A 16,164-nucleotide genomic window follows, 5' to 3' on the forward strand; every position below is an offset into this window, starting at 1 on the left:
CTGTATGATTCTAGCCGCCAATACGACTGTGTCATACTCTACAGAGTATGTAGAGAGAAGGTCAAAAACCTTCGGTAATGAGCGGGTTTGAACCCGGGATCTCTAAGCTGCTACACAAGCACTCTATCCACTATAGTGAGGTCCAAGTTATAATGGCAGTGAAAACAGATTGAATAAACCCATTGCTGATTCTTTGCCTTGTCAATGCAGTTTAACAACTACCGGGTGAGCATAAATTATTGAACACATTTCATAGGTGAATAAAAAATATCAAATAATAGTAGTGCGCCTATTTTTGTGGCAAACGTTGGTGTACCTGCTATAATTTGTGATGACCTTCATCGAAACACAGTCGGCTCAATGGTGGGGGTGACAGAGCCTCAGTTGAGCAATGGCTACCGTGCAGGAGAAAGCTATGTGCGTTCTGTGGTTTCACGAAAGCAAATCAGTTATTACTGTTCAAAGACGTTTTAGTTTAGAGTATGGCCGTGATCCTCCTTCTAACAACTCCATTAAACGTTGGTATCAACAATTTAAAGACACAGGAAATGTTTTGCACATGAAAGGTGCTGGCAGGCCTACTGTATCCGAGGAAGTAGTCGATCGAGTAAGGGAAGCATTTCTGAGAAGCCCAAGTAAATCGACTCGTTGTGCAAGTTTAGAACTTGGCATACCGCAGTTGACAATTGTGAAAGTGCTACACAAACGCCTAAAATTGCATGCGTACAAAATTCAATTGTTGCATAACATTAAAGAAGACGATAAACCACGCCGGTACAATTTCGCTGTCGAAATTCTGAACAAAGTTGAAGAAGATAATGATTTTTTAAGAAAGGTTATCTTCTCTGACGAAGCTACCTTCCATGTCAATGGTGTTGTTAACCGTCATAATTGTCGGATTTGGGGTAGTGAAAACCCTCATGTTGTTCAAGAGGTTGAACGTGATAGCCCCAAGGTTAATGTTTGGTGTTCATTGGCTGCATATGGCGTTATTGGCCTGTTCTTTTTCGCCGAGCCTACCATGACTAGTGCTTCGTATCTTGACATGCTACAAGAGTATGCAGTACCACAAATCGAATATCGACAGCCAAATGTTTACTACCAACAAGATGGGGCACCTCCACATTGGGGTCTACATGTTCGAAATTACCTGGATGAACAATTAATTTCCTGAACGTTGGATTGGCCGCAATGGACCGATTTCCTGGCCTCCTCAATCCCCTGATATTACACCACTCGATTTCTTCCTTTGGGGATTTGTCAAAAATAAGGTGTATGCAACGAAGCTACGTAATATTGACGAACTAAAACGAAGAATTGTAGCCGTAATTCAGGACATCACTCCAGAAATAATCGACAATGTATGGCGTGAAATTGAATATCGTCTAGATATTTTATGTGCAACAAAAGGTGCTCATGTAGAAATTTGTTGAACTTTTCATGTGTTCTAAATAAAACTATTTGAAATTGGCTTTTCAATAAATCAATATTCATGTAAGTACACTCATTTGTTATTTTTTTATTCACCTATGGAATGTGTTCAATAATTTATGCTCAACCTGTATATCATTCGCAGATGACACTGCAGCTGTTTTCTATGGAAAATCGTGGATCGAGGCTCATGAAATTGCAGAACAGAATTGTTTTCTCATTAAAAAATGGTTAGACAAAAACACTTTGAGCTTGAACATTGATAAAACCAATTACATCACCTTTGCCCTCAATACAACTGGTAAACCTAACGAAAATATGAATCTGAGACTACATTCAAACTGCAACATGAACTTCAATAACTGCACTTGTCCCATAATAAAAAGAGTAACAAGCACAAAATATCTAGGCGTCATAATAGATGAATATTTGAAGTGGGACATCCATATCAAATTTTTATGCAAAAGAATCATATATCTTTCTTATAATTTCTACGAAGCAAAAAAAATTCTAAACTCAAGTCATCTTAAAATGGTATACTTTGCACTGGTACAGTCCATAATTCAGTATGGTATTACAGTATGGGGGAGCTGTTATAATTCCCACTTGGAAGAGCTTTTCATAATTCAAAAATCAATCATTAAAACAATCTTAAATAAGCCTAGACTTTTCCCAACCAACCTGACTTTTGAAGAGTTTAACGTGTTGACAGTTAGACAGTTGTATGTAATGAATGTAGTGAAGTATATATTTAAATATAGAAATAATTTCATTTGCACTAATAATACTATCAATAATCAATACAATTTAAGACCCATCTCTAATAAGTACCTAATCTATCATATTCACATTGAAAATATTAGAAGACAACTCATATATTCAAGCACTAAAATTATAAATAAAATTCCTGAACAAATTATTAGCTGTGCCAAGATAACAAAAAAGTAAAAACAGATATCAATGCTTGGATCAAAATTAACTACTTCTTCTACCTTTGAGAAAGTTAACAGAGAACTTTTCTGATTAGTGCGCTCACTTCCCCTACTTGTGCTCTATCACATACCTTTCCCAATCCTTTCCAAAAATTCCAAGGATCAAAAGCCTTCTATTATTGTAATGTGTTCTCATATTTATGTTATTTATTTTATACTGTATTGTTTTTTAGTGATGTAATTAATTTTTATTTCATATTGATGTATCTTATGTGTGTGTGTGTGTGTGTGAATAAATAAATTGAAATTGAATGCCTTCCATGGAAGAAGCTTGATACCGGTATATCTGATGTAATATTAACTGTTTATTCTTGTATAAACAGAGTATAGAGATAGAGAATAGAGTATATTATATTCTATTCGTCAAGAAAATATATTCTGCAGCCTATTGATTGTCACAAAGTAAAATTGTGACAAGAAAATAATTAATAATATTATTGAAAGATGCTCGGCTATCAGCAAAGCTAGCTGACCGCGGAGATAAGGAGGGTACCGATGGCACACCATCTTCCGCGCATCGAGAGGATTCTTACTGCCTCTGGCGGCGGCGCAACTCCATCCCCTCTACTTAGGGAGAGTATTTAAACGCCGGACGAGCCCCAGACAGCAGCATTCCGCTCCCAACCTTCCTGCTCCTTGTACAGTGGCCCGTTGGCTGCCGTACGTCCCTGACCTCCTGTCCTGGTACAGCGGCCCATTGGCTGCTGTCTCTATCCCTCCATCCTCCCAGGGCACAGCGGCCTGTTGGCTGCCGTCCCTATCCTTCCATCCTCCCAGGGCACAGCGGCCCGTTTGCTGCCGTCCCTATCCTTCCATCCTCCCAGGGCACAGCGGCCCGTTGGCTGCCGTCCCTATCCATCCATCCTCCCAGGGCACAGCGGCCCGTTGGCTGCCGTCCCTATCCTTCATCCTCCCAGGGCACAGCGGCCCATTGGCTGCTGTCTCTATCCATCCATCCTCCCAGGGCACAGCAGCCCGTTGGCTGCCGTCCCTATCCTTCCATCCTCCCAGGGCACAGCGGCCCGTTTGCTGCCGTCCCTATCCTTCCATCCTCCCAGGGCACAGCGGCCCATTGGCTGCTGTCCCTATCCCTCCATCCTCCCAGGGCACAGCGGCCCGTTGGCTGCCGTCCCTATCCTTCCATCCTCCCAGGGCACAGCGGCCCGTTGGCTGCTGTCCCTATCCATCCATCCTCCCAGGGCAAAGCGGCCCGTTGGCTGCCGTCCCTCCCGTCTATCCTTCCTCTTCCTACTATACTGGAGCGGAACCGAGGCCGTAAGGCCAATACAAAATTACCTCGAAGTGGTGTCATCAAAGAAGAGAGCAACCTTCACGCCTTCAGAAGCACCAGGAGGTGCTGTCCACGCCAGCTGAGGCACAAAGAAGAAAGAAGAGGAACTTCGACTTGCCTCCTTTCCCCGCTCACATTACGACTGAGCTAAGTCATCCAGGAGCAACACCTGGGTATCAATCACCCACCTCTGAAGCTGGTCAGGGTGTACGTGATATGATAAACTGATACATTTCCATAATTGAGATTGAATATTTAGTGTATTGATTGTATTCCTACATTATTAAGAAAACGATTTGGCAAAGTTGTGGAGCTATGAAAAGATAGCGCTATCTGCTTTGTTGAATGATAAACAAGAATAGCAACACCATTTTGTAATCAGATAATGCCATTATATCGTAGACTCCACTAAGGACCAAGGACCTCTGAAAAAATCAAGTGGATGATAAATAAAATTAAACATCACTTGAAATTTTATGTAATTGATATGAATACATTACTTGTACTATGAAAGAACAGTCAGCAACTGTTCTAGTAATGTATGTAAAATACTCAGGTTCCATGTATTTTTGAATTCGACTAGTTCCGAAGGCTCCATTTCCAATACTAGTAACCAGTTTTATTTGAGTATCGAATGCTTTATTGTACTCTGCACCTTCTTTCTTTTTACACCTGTAAATAATATCATAACCATACATTGATACATTTTCTATTATCCGAAACATTGATATATTCATTGATACTCTATAATATTGTCATTCATTTCATATGATACATATGTTTTATATTATACCAATATTGGTTTACATTGCAAATCACAACCAAGTTCCATGATTTGACACCTACTAGGACTCGCCACCAACCTCCTCCTACTCTCTCCTGATTGGTCGACAGTCTCAAGTGACTGTTTTGGCAACGAGATAGCACCAGGTGCTGGGTTAATAATTATACCTACATTTCAATTCTGTCTGTTGGAATCATATGATCTGGAATACAGTAAGGTCCACACGTTATAATTGGAGTGAAGAAAGATAGGAGAACAGCGTTGCCGGTTCTTCCCCATGCAATTCTGGGAGAGATGCCCTAAGCAAACTGTATGGGAGAGTTGCCCCAAAATTTCAAACTGCAATTAAATATTAATTAAATTCAATGTAAGAGTTAATATGAATATAACAACTGGGCTTAGACATTGAATATATGATTCAATCCAATATATTTAGGAAACATCCTACAGGAAGAATGCCTACGAAATATAAAAGGAAGCCTAATACAGCTACCCGAGCCAAATGGCCCCATCAAAAATCTTACACGAGATCTCTCCAATTCCTGAGTTGTGCAAAAAATTCAGGAAAAGAAGGAAGCAGATGGCAAAAGTCCTTACTTCTTCTGAGCATATTGAAGAGGAAAAACAAAAACAGGAGGAAAAAGTTGGAAAAATAGCTAAAAAAATGAATGTGGGAAAGTCTGATGTTGAGAGGAAGAAGGAAGAAGGAGAAAGCAGGAAGAGAGAAACGAATAAATGAATCTTCTCAAAAAATTACGGAAAATGAAAAGAAATAAGAAGTAGGAAAATGTGAAACATAAAAAACGGAGCAAAGTTGACGACTCAAACAGTAAAAATTAAAGTGATAGAGAAACCAACTGCATCGAATGTGATGAGAACTATTAAACAACCAGAGATAATGTTGACTGGATTAAGTGTCTTGATCCATATTTTACTCAATAATACATTCTTTTATTTCATTCCCAACAAAACAATAAAAAATTGAGAATTTAAAATTACATTCTTTCAGATTACCTCATTATTCATGTATATCTCTCCCAAACAGAAAGGGCATCTCACCCGGGTACATGGGAGAGATGGCCAAATGTATTATAAATGATATGTGTGTTATAAATGAAATTATTTCAAAGCAGTATGATTCCCAACCTGGAATGTTTCTAGCAGATGTTGATGACAAATGATAACGATGTTTAATCACCAAATACTATTTCCCTCTGGATGTCCCAGTGGTTTTTATAACGTCATTTCCTTAGATGGGGCACCTCTCCTGGAATTACCTTATAAAAATCTCGTAGTACCCTTTATTATTAAATTTTTTTAATATTTAACCGACTAGTTTCGACCCTAACTTAGGTCATTTTCAACCTGAAAATAAGTTAAGGTTGAAACTACTCGTTGAAATATTTTCAATAATTAAAGTTTTTGATAATAAAGGGTACTACGAAGGTTTTTATATTGTTTTCATTAATTTGTACAAAAGTAGCCCATATAAGTGGAGTGTTTTACTGATACCGAAATATTTATTTATTTATTTTTTCATTTATTTATTAGAACAGTCACAAACACAATATTTGGAAAGAGAAACAGGCAATTGCCCAAAACTTCTTCAATTCCTTGATTTTGGCACATAAATAGTCCAAAGTGAGGTTAAGTTTAAAATTTCTGTTTTCACCAAAGATTAACACTCAGAGAATACGTATTCGAGATAATGACTGATGAATTTTGAATTTTGAAGGGTTGATAAGAGCCGGTAATTTTTAATTTTAAATTTCGAAGGGTTGATAAGATAATATCTGATGTAATACAGACTGTTCATTTTAAAATAATCAATAATATTTTATCAGTCGAGGGAATATATATTCAATAATCGAATAATAATACATTTTCTTATTTTAGATGGAATATTCTGTTAGGTAATCAAAATTATATTCCTACATACTTAAAAACGATCTGGCAACGTTGCGGAGGTGGAGCTACAGAAGAATAGCGCTATTTCCGCTGTCAAATAATACACAAGGATAGCAACACCATTGTACTGTATATCGAATACAGACATTATAATGGGAATAACACTAGAAGCGAAAGAGTTAAAGATGTGCGGTTTCTGTCATTCATTGTCTTCAAAAATTCTGTATCGAAAACATGTATCATTATGACCACCTCGCCATTAAAAAAAAAATGAATTTGAATTCAAAATGGCTGTCCAAGATAGGGGCCAAAATGCTTTAATTTCAATATAGGATCCTCAATGGAACCTACTGCCAATATTCTCTTACAACAGAAATATCAATATCGTATTGTAATTCTTGATATACAGAGTGAATCATATGTATGGGAACTCATCAATAAGTTGAAAACTGTTGTAGATATAATACTGTAACTTTCAGGATAAGTTATATATTGGTCGAATACTCCACCTTTTGAGGTACAACTGAATTTCAACCTCTCATAAGGGGGAGACTTAGAGGTTGTAACTTGAATATTTGAAGGCATTTTTTAAAACAAGAAAGATGGCATCAATAAAACTGTTTTATGATATTCGAGTTTCAACCCCTAAATCACCCCCTTATGAGGGGTTGAAATTCAGTTGTACCTCAAAAGGTGTAGTATTCGACCAATAACGTATCATGAAAGTGACAGTCTACAATAGTCCCCATCTTATCGAAGGGTTCCCATACATATATGACTCACTCTGTTTAATGACATAGTAATATGAAGATGGAATATGAATAGGGAGTTGAAAGCCAATTTATGGTATTTTATAGGATTGAAGAACTCACCAGCAAGGGTATCACGTGATCCAATTCGACCTCTTCCATCCTGACCAAATCCAACCAGTCTGGAGCCGACTCTCAGATCGAATCCTCTCTTTCCAATAAATGTTTCGTACACTACTTTCGGTTGCAGATAGTAGGACACTTCACTAGAATACAACAAATAATAATAATATAAAATAATGATGAAGCTCCTCCTCAGGAGAGAAATGCATCCCTCATTTCACCATAAAAAGTAATTTCTTTTTAATATTCACCAAGCTGCACAATGTCAAAACTACAACATAGTTGAATAATAACTATAGTGAGGTCCACGTTGGCAGTGGAGAAATATAGGAGAAAAACGTTGCCGATCCTCTGTCTCGTCAATGCCTCTTCTATAGACGGTAGCTGATACAGGTTTATTGATGTAATAATAATGGTTGATTCTCGTTTAAAATAATCAATTACATTTTATCAAGCAAGAAATTATATTTTTCAATAATTTTGTAATGAGTTTTCATAATTAAGATGTTATTAAGATATTTTATTAATTATTTAATAATTCTACATTGTTAAAAGAGGATCTGGCAACAGAGCAAAGCGAGAAAGAGATAGTGCTATCCGCTATCCGCTTTGTTTAATGATAGACAAAGGATAGCAATAACATTGCTTATCAAACACTGCCATTATAACGTAGCCTCACTATATCAGTTGTGGGTTCAAGGCTGGTGTAAATGTTGGATTACCATATGTGGTCCACGTTATAATGACAAAGGAGAATTGATTCTCTGCCTTGCCACTGCCTTCTATAGAGGATAGCTGGTACCAGTATAATATTAACTGTTCATTCTTGTTTGAAAAAATGAATTATTTTTTATTCGTCAAAGAAATATTTTTTCAATGATTGAAAGAAAAATCATAATTTTTAATTTATATTCTGTAAATAATATTTCTACATTGTTAAAAAGCGATCTGGCAACGTTGCGGAGCTACAAAAAGATACCGCTATCTGCTTTACCGAATGATATGAACGGATACCAACAACAATGTGAATCAAATAATAATGTCATTATAACATGGACTTTACTGTATGCTGTAGCTGTGATTCAAAAGTTGTCCCAGTATCTGATACAATATTGATTGTTGATTACTGTTGATAGGTTATGATTAACTCTATCCCGAATATATTCTATTTGTTGAAAAGAAAATATTTCAATGATTCAATAATAAGTTTTTATAATTGATATTGGATAAGTTGGTAGTTCATTAAATTCCTACAAGTCTACAAATATTTCGTCATGAGTTGTCCAATTCAACTCTTATCAGGTGGTGATTATGGTCAACCACACGAAAATAGTCCGATGGAAATTGGAATGGCTGAGAATGCCTAAAGACTCACCCCTCCCCCCGCAACCATACCTTGCAAATTTTTCGTCAGGTGTAATTCCCATTTGTAATCAGCTTTTGACAACGTTGATCAACTCTCATTTGGCAACGTTTCACTCTCTGTTCAAATTTCCATCGTACTATTTCCATCGCGCGGTTGACTAGTTGAACGAGCGTCAGCGAGTTTTCTCTTTTGACTTACTGATGGCCAAAGTCGTTGTCCATCTGTTTGTATGTTCCACAATAACTTTAGAATAGATCGATCAATCAGCTTAAAATTTTGAACACGTATTCTTTGGACCTTTTTACAGGTCAAGTTCGTTGGACAACAAAATTGACTCACTTCTATCTTTCCAGGATATAAAAATAACATTGAAAGTGCATAAGAAAAAAAATTGTGATTTATCATTTAGTCAGCTGAAGAATTCAAATTCCATGCAATTACTACAGTTTTCCAATCAATTCATTCATAACATGAACTGAAGCTATTTGGGAGCTAACACATCATTCTATCTAGCTAATATACAACATAATTTACAACTTTCACATCAACAAACTGATACGGGTTGAGATATCAATGTGCGGTTTTTGCCATTTATTTTGACTCTTGGAGCTCTAATCCGCATTCATGTATCACATGACCATTTTCTCATTCAAAAAAAAAAAATTGGATCTATATGAGGGTCAAAGATGCTGAAGAGACAGAGTAATTTCTCATTTCAAATAGGATCCCCAATGAAACCTACTGTTAAAATATTCTTGTCAAAGAAATATTCAGCGGTTTCCATAATTCTTTTCCACAAGTTGCGGGACTCAAAGATCACAATACAATTACTTCATGAGCGAGTTCTCCAACCACTAGTGTAATCGGCTCAATTAAATTCATTCAATCAATCAAATCAAATCAAAGATTCTTCAAGATTCATAATTGGTCATTATTCTCTTAAGGATTATACTTGGGATGAAAAACACTTGGCATAAACAGGAATTCGGACATAACCTGATTATTTGGACTATATATTTTTTAATATAGTGTTGGAAATAGACAGACCTATGTCTGTTTCTCTTCCACAATATATTTTTGTCATTGACTGGGATGGAAGGGCTTCTCAACTTCTGTGATGAATATGATCTTGTTATTGGAGGTACAATTTTCCCTCACAGGAGATGCCATAAGATTTCATGGGTTTCCCCAGATAATGCAACAGAGAACCAAATCGACCACATAGCAATTAGCAGAAACTTTAGAGGATGCCTTACAAATGTTCGTAACAAGGGAGGAGCAGATGCAGGAAGTGATCATCATCTGATGGTGGCTGAATTCCGTATGCAAATTATGACATGTGCTCAGAAATTTGCGAAAGAGGAAGAAAGTTTGACCTTGGGAAGCTACAAGAGGACAGAAATAAAAATGATTTTCGTCTACAACTTCAAAATCGCTTCAAGGCCCCACACATGACACCCGATGTAGATGCAGCATGGGGAGAGATACAGGAAATATTCACCAAAACATGTAAAGAAGTTTTTGGTTTTAAGGACCCACAATAAAAGGATTGGATGTCAGGAGATACTTGGAGGGGAATTGCCAGACAAAAAGAACTGAAAGCAAAAATCAATCAAAGCAAAACCAGGCAGCAAAAGTCCCAGGCACTTAGAGACTATTCTATATCAATGAGGAATGTAAAGAGAAAAACCAGGAGGGATCAGAGAGATGGGATAAACAAGCAAGCGCAGAAAGCAGAAGATGCTACCAAGAGAGGAGATCTGGAGGAGCTGTACAGTACCACCAGACTGCTGGGAAAGAATGGCTTTCGCAAGAAGAGACCCATTAAAGACTAGCAGGGTGTGTTACTTTCATCACAAGAGGAACAAATGAGAAGATGGGAGGAGCACTTTGAAGAAGTATTGAACAGTGGTAATGCAGGAACAGAGCAGGGTTTTGCTCAAAATTAAAATATAGCTCTTGAGATAAGTGTAGATCCTCCAACAAAGAATCATATCATTGAAGCAATTAAGGCATTGAAAGCTGAAAAAGCAGCTGGAATTGATAATCTCCCACCAGAAGTGTTCAAACTAGACCCAGAACTGACAGTTGAGATTTTGGAACCCATTTTGAAGATGATTTGGGTAGAGGGAGTAATACCCGATCAGTGGAAGAAAGGTCTAATTGTGAAAATTCCAAAAAAGGGGGACATCACAAAATGTGACAACTGGAGAGGCATTACCCTATTGTGAGCAAGGTGCTGGTCAGAATAATCCTTGGTATAATTAAACCTTCAATTGAACTACAACTGAGAAAAGAACATGCTGGATTTGGAGAAAACCGTAGCAGCATTGTTCTCATTAACACTCTGAGAATCATCATTGAACAGAGTGCAGAATGGCAGAGCCCCCTATATTCAGCTTTCATCGACTTTGAGAAAGCCTTTGATTCCATCAACAGAGAATGCATGTGGAGGATTTTGGAAATATACGGCATTCCACCAAAGACCTTGAATCTAATTAAGGGCTTGTATGATGGTTAGAAATGTCAAATAACTTATGATGGTGTGTTATCAAACCCAATTGATGTACATTTGGTGTAAAGCAGGGCTGCATTCTGTCACCTATCCTCTTTTTTACTGTTCTAGACATGGTCATGAAAACATCACTGAACAGAAGGAGAAGAGGTATTCAATGGGTAATCTGCAAAACAGACTTGAAGACTTGGATTTTGCAGATGACCTTTGTCTTCTTGCACAAAGACACAGTGGCATGAGAGAAAAGCTGCTGGCACTGAGTGAGATTGCTAAAAATGTAGGCCTGAAGATTAATGAGGCAAAAACGAAAGAGAAAGTAGTCAATGTTCATGGAGGGGAAAGTTTTGAAATAAATGGGAGGATAATAGAGAGGGTGGACTCATTTGTTTATTTGGGCAGCATGGTAAATCCTGAGGGTGGTGCCGAAGATGATGTCAAAACTCGCATCAGAAATGCAAATGGGGTCTTTTCACAGCTGAATACAGTATGGAGGAGCAAAGGAAGCAATGCCCTATGCTCCAACTGGAGTTACAGGAAATAAGTCAAGTAAGTCAAGGAATGAATAAACTAGTGACCCCCTGGGTTTGGAGAACTCCTCAAGAGTAAAACTTCGGCGGAGGAACAGTTTTGGGCTGTGCCTGTTGATCCTCGCCCCAAATTATTTTACATAATAATTCTGTATCATTGAATCAATAAAAGATTAAAATAATTGTTGTATTGTAATCTTTGAAGCTAGCAACTTCTAATTATACAGAGTTGATGAAAATTATGGAAACAGTTGAATATTTCTCTTTCAAGAATAATTTCACAGTAGGTTTCATTGGGGATCCTATTTGAAATGAAAAATTACTGTTCAAATATTACTCTCTCGTATCTTTGACCCTCATATTAATCCAAAATATATTATTTTAAATGAGAAGGTAGTCATGTGATACATGATTTCGATAAAGAGTTCCAAGAGAGAATAAAAATACTCTTCCAAAATACTTGAATTACGACGAAAATAAATGACGAAAACCGCACATTGATATATAAATTATCAACCTTTATCATTTTGTTGATGTAAAAGTTTCGAGTTATGTCGTATATTAACCATCTGGAATCATGTGTCAGCGTGATAGCTCCCAAATAGCCTCAGCTGATATTATGGATGAATGAATAGAGAAACTGAAGTAATTTCAAGCAATAAATTCTTCAGTTGACTCATAGATAAATCATAACAATTTTTTCTTAAGGGCTTTCAACATTATGTTTATATACTAAAAAAATACGAAAGAGTGGGTCAATTTTGTTGTCCAACAGACTTGACCTGTAAAAAGGTTCGAAGAATACGTGATCAAAATTTGAGGCTGATTGATCAATTCCTTCTAAAGTTATTGTAGAACATACAAACAGATGGACAACGACTTCGACCTTCAGTGAGTCAAAGGTGAGCACTCGCTAACGCTCGTTCAATTGATAGATAATAATTAGAGAATTAATTGCTTTCAAGTACCGTTTTAGATCGTCCTTAGGTGATACGTCATCTTCGAGAAACTCCAATGATCCAACTGAAATGCAACACAAAAAACTATTCAATCCACAAAAATAAAGTAAAGTCAGCTGTGAGCTGGCAGCTTTCAACAATCGAAGGGAACAAGTTGTTACTTCTATCATAGAGAAAAGATATCCTATGGTATAGGTCGTTTATGTTCCAAATTTCAAGCCTATTTTTTTACTTTCCTTGCCCTACTGCCATAGGTAAGGAAAGTATTGCTTTCCAAAAAAATTAAGGTACCCCAATTTCAGGTTTTCTATACGTTTCAATGTCCCCTGAGTCCAAAAACATGATTTTTGGGTGTTGGTCTGTGTGTATGTGTTTATGTCTGTGAACACGATAACTCCATTCCTAATTAACCGATTGACTTGAAATTTTAAACTTAAGGTCCTTATACCATGAGGACCCGACAATAAGAAATTCAATAAAATTCAATTGAAGATGACGGAAAAAATGGCGGATGATTATTAAAAAACCATGTTTCTCACGGTTTTATCGAAAACCGCTCTAACAATTTTCTTCAAATTTATACCATAGATAGCTATCCATAAGCCCTATCAACTGACATGAGTTTCATTTCTGAGAAAATTGCAGGAGATCCGTAATATTTCTGAGAAAAATAGCGGATAATTACTAAAAACCATGTTTTTCACGATTTCCTCCAAATGACTTGACTGATTTATTTCAAATTCATACCCTGTATAGTTATTTATAAGCTCTATCAACTGGCATGAGTCTTTTTCCTTGGGAACAAATGGGGTCCACCCCATCCTTGAGAAATGGACTTTTAAACTCCTTCTCGTGCATGAGGTAGGTAGGTAGAGCAGTTTATAAAAAGAACACTAAGGCCCGGTTGCACAACAGCCGGCTGAATTTTAACCGTGATTAATTTCACGAGAGCCAATCAGAGAAGGCGTTTTTGAAAAGACTGGTTCTCTGATTGGTTATCCTGGAATTAATCACGGTTAAAATTTAACCGGCTGTTGTGCAACCGGCACATAGTCGAGATATTTCATCTGTAGAACAGCTGTTTTGACGACTTTAAAAAAAAAGTCATCAAATTTCACAATTTACACAAAGGAAAAAGTACTCTGAAAACAATTATACTGTATATACACATATATAGTAGTCTGATCGTAGTTTCAAATATGTTGCCGCCAATTATTGTCATTATGTTTTTCCTTTAAATTATTCTCGTTCAAGAATGAGGCTCACAGTTCAATGAGCAAGGAAGTTGTGTGAGTGTACCACACCAGATTTTTTCTCAAGCCGAGTACTGTCCAGTACTGTTTATTATTGGGTACTGTTTTGTTGAGGTGAGAGTTTGAGAACTGCACAGTATGAGGAAGTATCTGCTTTATGAGGAGATACCCGAATATCACTAGGACTATCAGCTTTAGTTGACATTGAAAATTAGATCATAAACGCACTCTACAATGGGATATCTTCTCATGCTATCTTTCATCTATGCTTTTACACGGTAGATCGATTGTATTAAACCTATACTGAGGTCCACGTTATAATGGCAGTATTTGATTAACATTGGTGTTGCTATCCTTGTCTGTCATTCTTCAAATCAGATAGCTCTATCCTTTCCTAGCTCATCTAGGTTGCTAGATCGTTTTACAAGTGTTGAAATGTAATCAATCAACAGTTGAATTATTTCATCTCAACACATTTTTAATACGTATAATTGTATCATTGAAATAGTTATTTGTGCAACTAGTGCGCAAAGTGACAGTTTGCTGCACCGAAAGAAACGTTCACGCCCGAGCCGTAGGTGAGTGCGAAATGGTTTCTTGAGTGCAGCAGAGAAACTTTGCACACATATTTCACATTAAATTTTTCCCACAGTTACCATTGAATATGAAAAGTGAGATAGTATGGGTAAAATGTCCTGAAAACCATCAAATGTTTATCTGTGTAATTTCGTTATTAATAACAAACTCAATTTATTTAAAAATTTATAAATAGAAAAATATTATTTGGAGTAATGAATGATTATTAATATTCAAAATGTATAATAGAATTGAATATATCTGAATATTTCTATTTTCAATCTCAATATACATATTTATAATGGGTCATATCAATTAATTTATTTGGTTGATTCATTATTTATCTATTACTTATTAATTAATCAATAAAATTCAACAAATTCGAATTTTTCAATTTAAATAATTTATCAATCAATTTTAAATATTCATTTTATCAAAATTACATGAATTATTTTCATAAAAGTTGAAAATTCTCAGCAAAAGTTCTCATTTTTATTCATTGAGAAATCATAAAAGATACAGATAGAACAAATTTGCATTAAAAATACATGCCAACAATGTCAACAGCTTGGTATGGCTGCAATATGGCTGACCGACAAGCACATGTCCTAGCGGAAAGAATTCTACCTAAGTTCGTTACATCTAGCTAAAAAGTACTAAAAACAGGATTCAGAAATTTAGACTTATGACTCAAATCACGGAAAAATGTTCAAAGTAAACTGTAGAATTTATAAAAATAACAAAGACAACAGAGAATATTTATTGTAGTATTCTAATGTTTTCTTATGTTTATTCACATGGATATCGAATGGTAATTATTTAACAGTTGAAATGATAGTTATCGATAGAAAAGAAACATAATTTAGTATTAAATGATGAGAACTAATATTATTTAATCATGATTTAGGTAAACATTATTCATTATTCTTGTTTTGGAATCCTAGATTGGGATTTTATCATGAATGTAATCATTGAAATGATTCTTGTCCAACCACAGTCATTGTTACCAGCTTTTTGTTTTTGCGCACTAATCCTCCATTCAACCCACCAACTATTTTGTGTTGCAATGTTGCAAATCTGGAGTATGCAAAATAATCACTTTGCGCACTAGTGCAGAAAAGTGATTCGTTGAGTTCATTAATCAGTGCAGGAATGATCACTTTCCAAGGTAACTGTAGGAAATATTTATGTGTATATCTAGAGTGATACCACTTTTTCTCCCTGAAGGGAAAGATTGATAAATAGGTTGGAAGGTCTAAGCTCAAATGAGGAAGAATATAGAGTAGTCATTGAATCAACTAAATTCATTACCTCAACCAGACATTTGATCAATATATGAAATATATGTTTCATGCTAAAATTATTACAAACTTCATATCAGTAGGCCTATACTATAAAATTGTATAAATATTTTTCTTATTCCATGTTATTCAAAATACCAGCCAACAAATATTCCTCATTAACTAATCAAATTTGAAACGGGAACTTCATCATAGTTTTAGTCAAGTTGGCCATTGTTGCTACAACTTTTGCCAACAGATAGCACATAGCGCTGTCGGCGGTGAACTGTGTGATTGCAAGCCAGCTGTTTAATTTTTAGGTTATGTTGTAATACATTTTGCTGGTCACATAATTTTTTAAAAATTATTTTATTTGCAGTTTTCATAAAAATGTAGGTGGAGGAAAAATG

The 16,164-nt window shown here is 36.1% G+C and overlaps 1 protein-coding gene across 1 annotated transcript in view; it reads right to left on the minus strand.

Moving 5' to 3' along the window:
* Positions 1–16,164, minus strand: part of LOC111049326 — a gene marked incomplete in the record, with an annotated part of 290,512 nt that overhangs the window by 54,549 nt on the left and 219,799 nt on the right. Inside the window, 2 exon segments of the mRNA XM_039438440.1 lie at positions 4,215–4,388; positions 7,280–7,421. Coding sequence (XP_039294374.1) covers positions 4,215–4,388; positions 7,280–7,421 — 316 coding nt within the window.

Source organism: Nilaparvata lugens, chromosome 11, assembly GCF_014356525.2.
Source record: "Nilaparvata lugens isolate BPH chromosome 11, ASM1435652v1, whole genome shotgun sequence".
In the NCBI taxonomy this organism is placed as follows: Eukaryota; Metazoa; Arthropoda; class Insecta; order Hemiptera; family Delphacidae; genus Nilaparvata; species Nilaparvata lugens.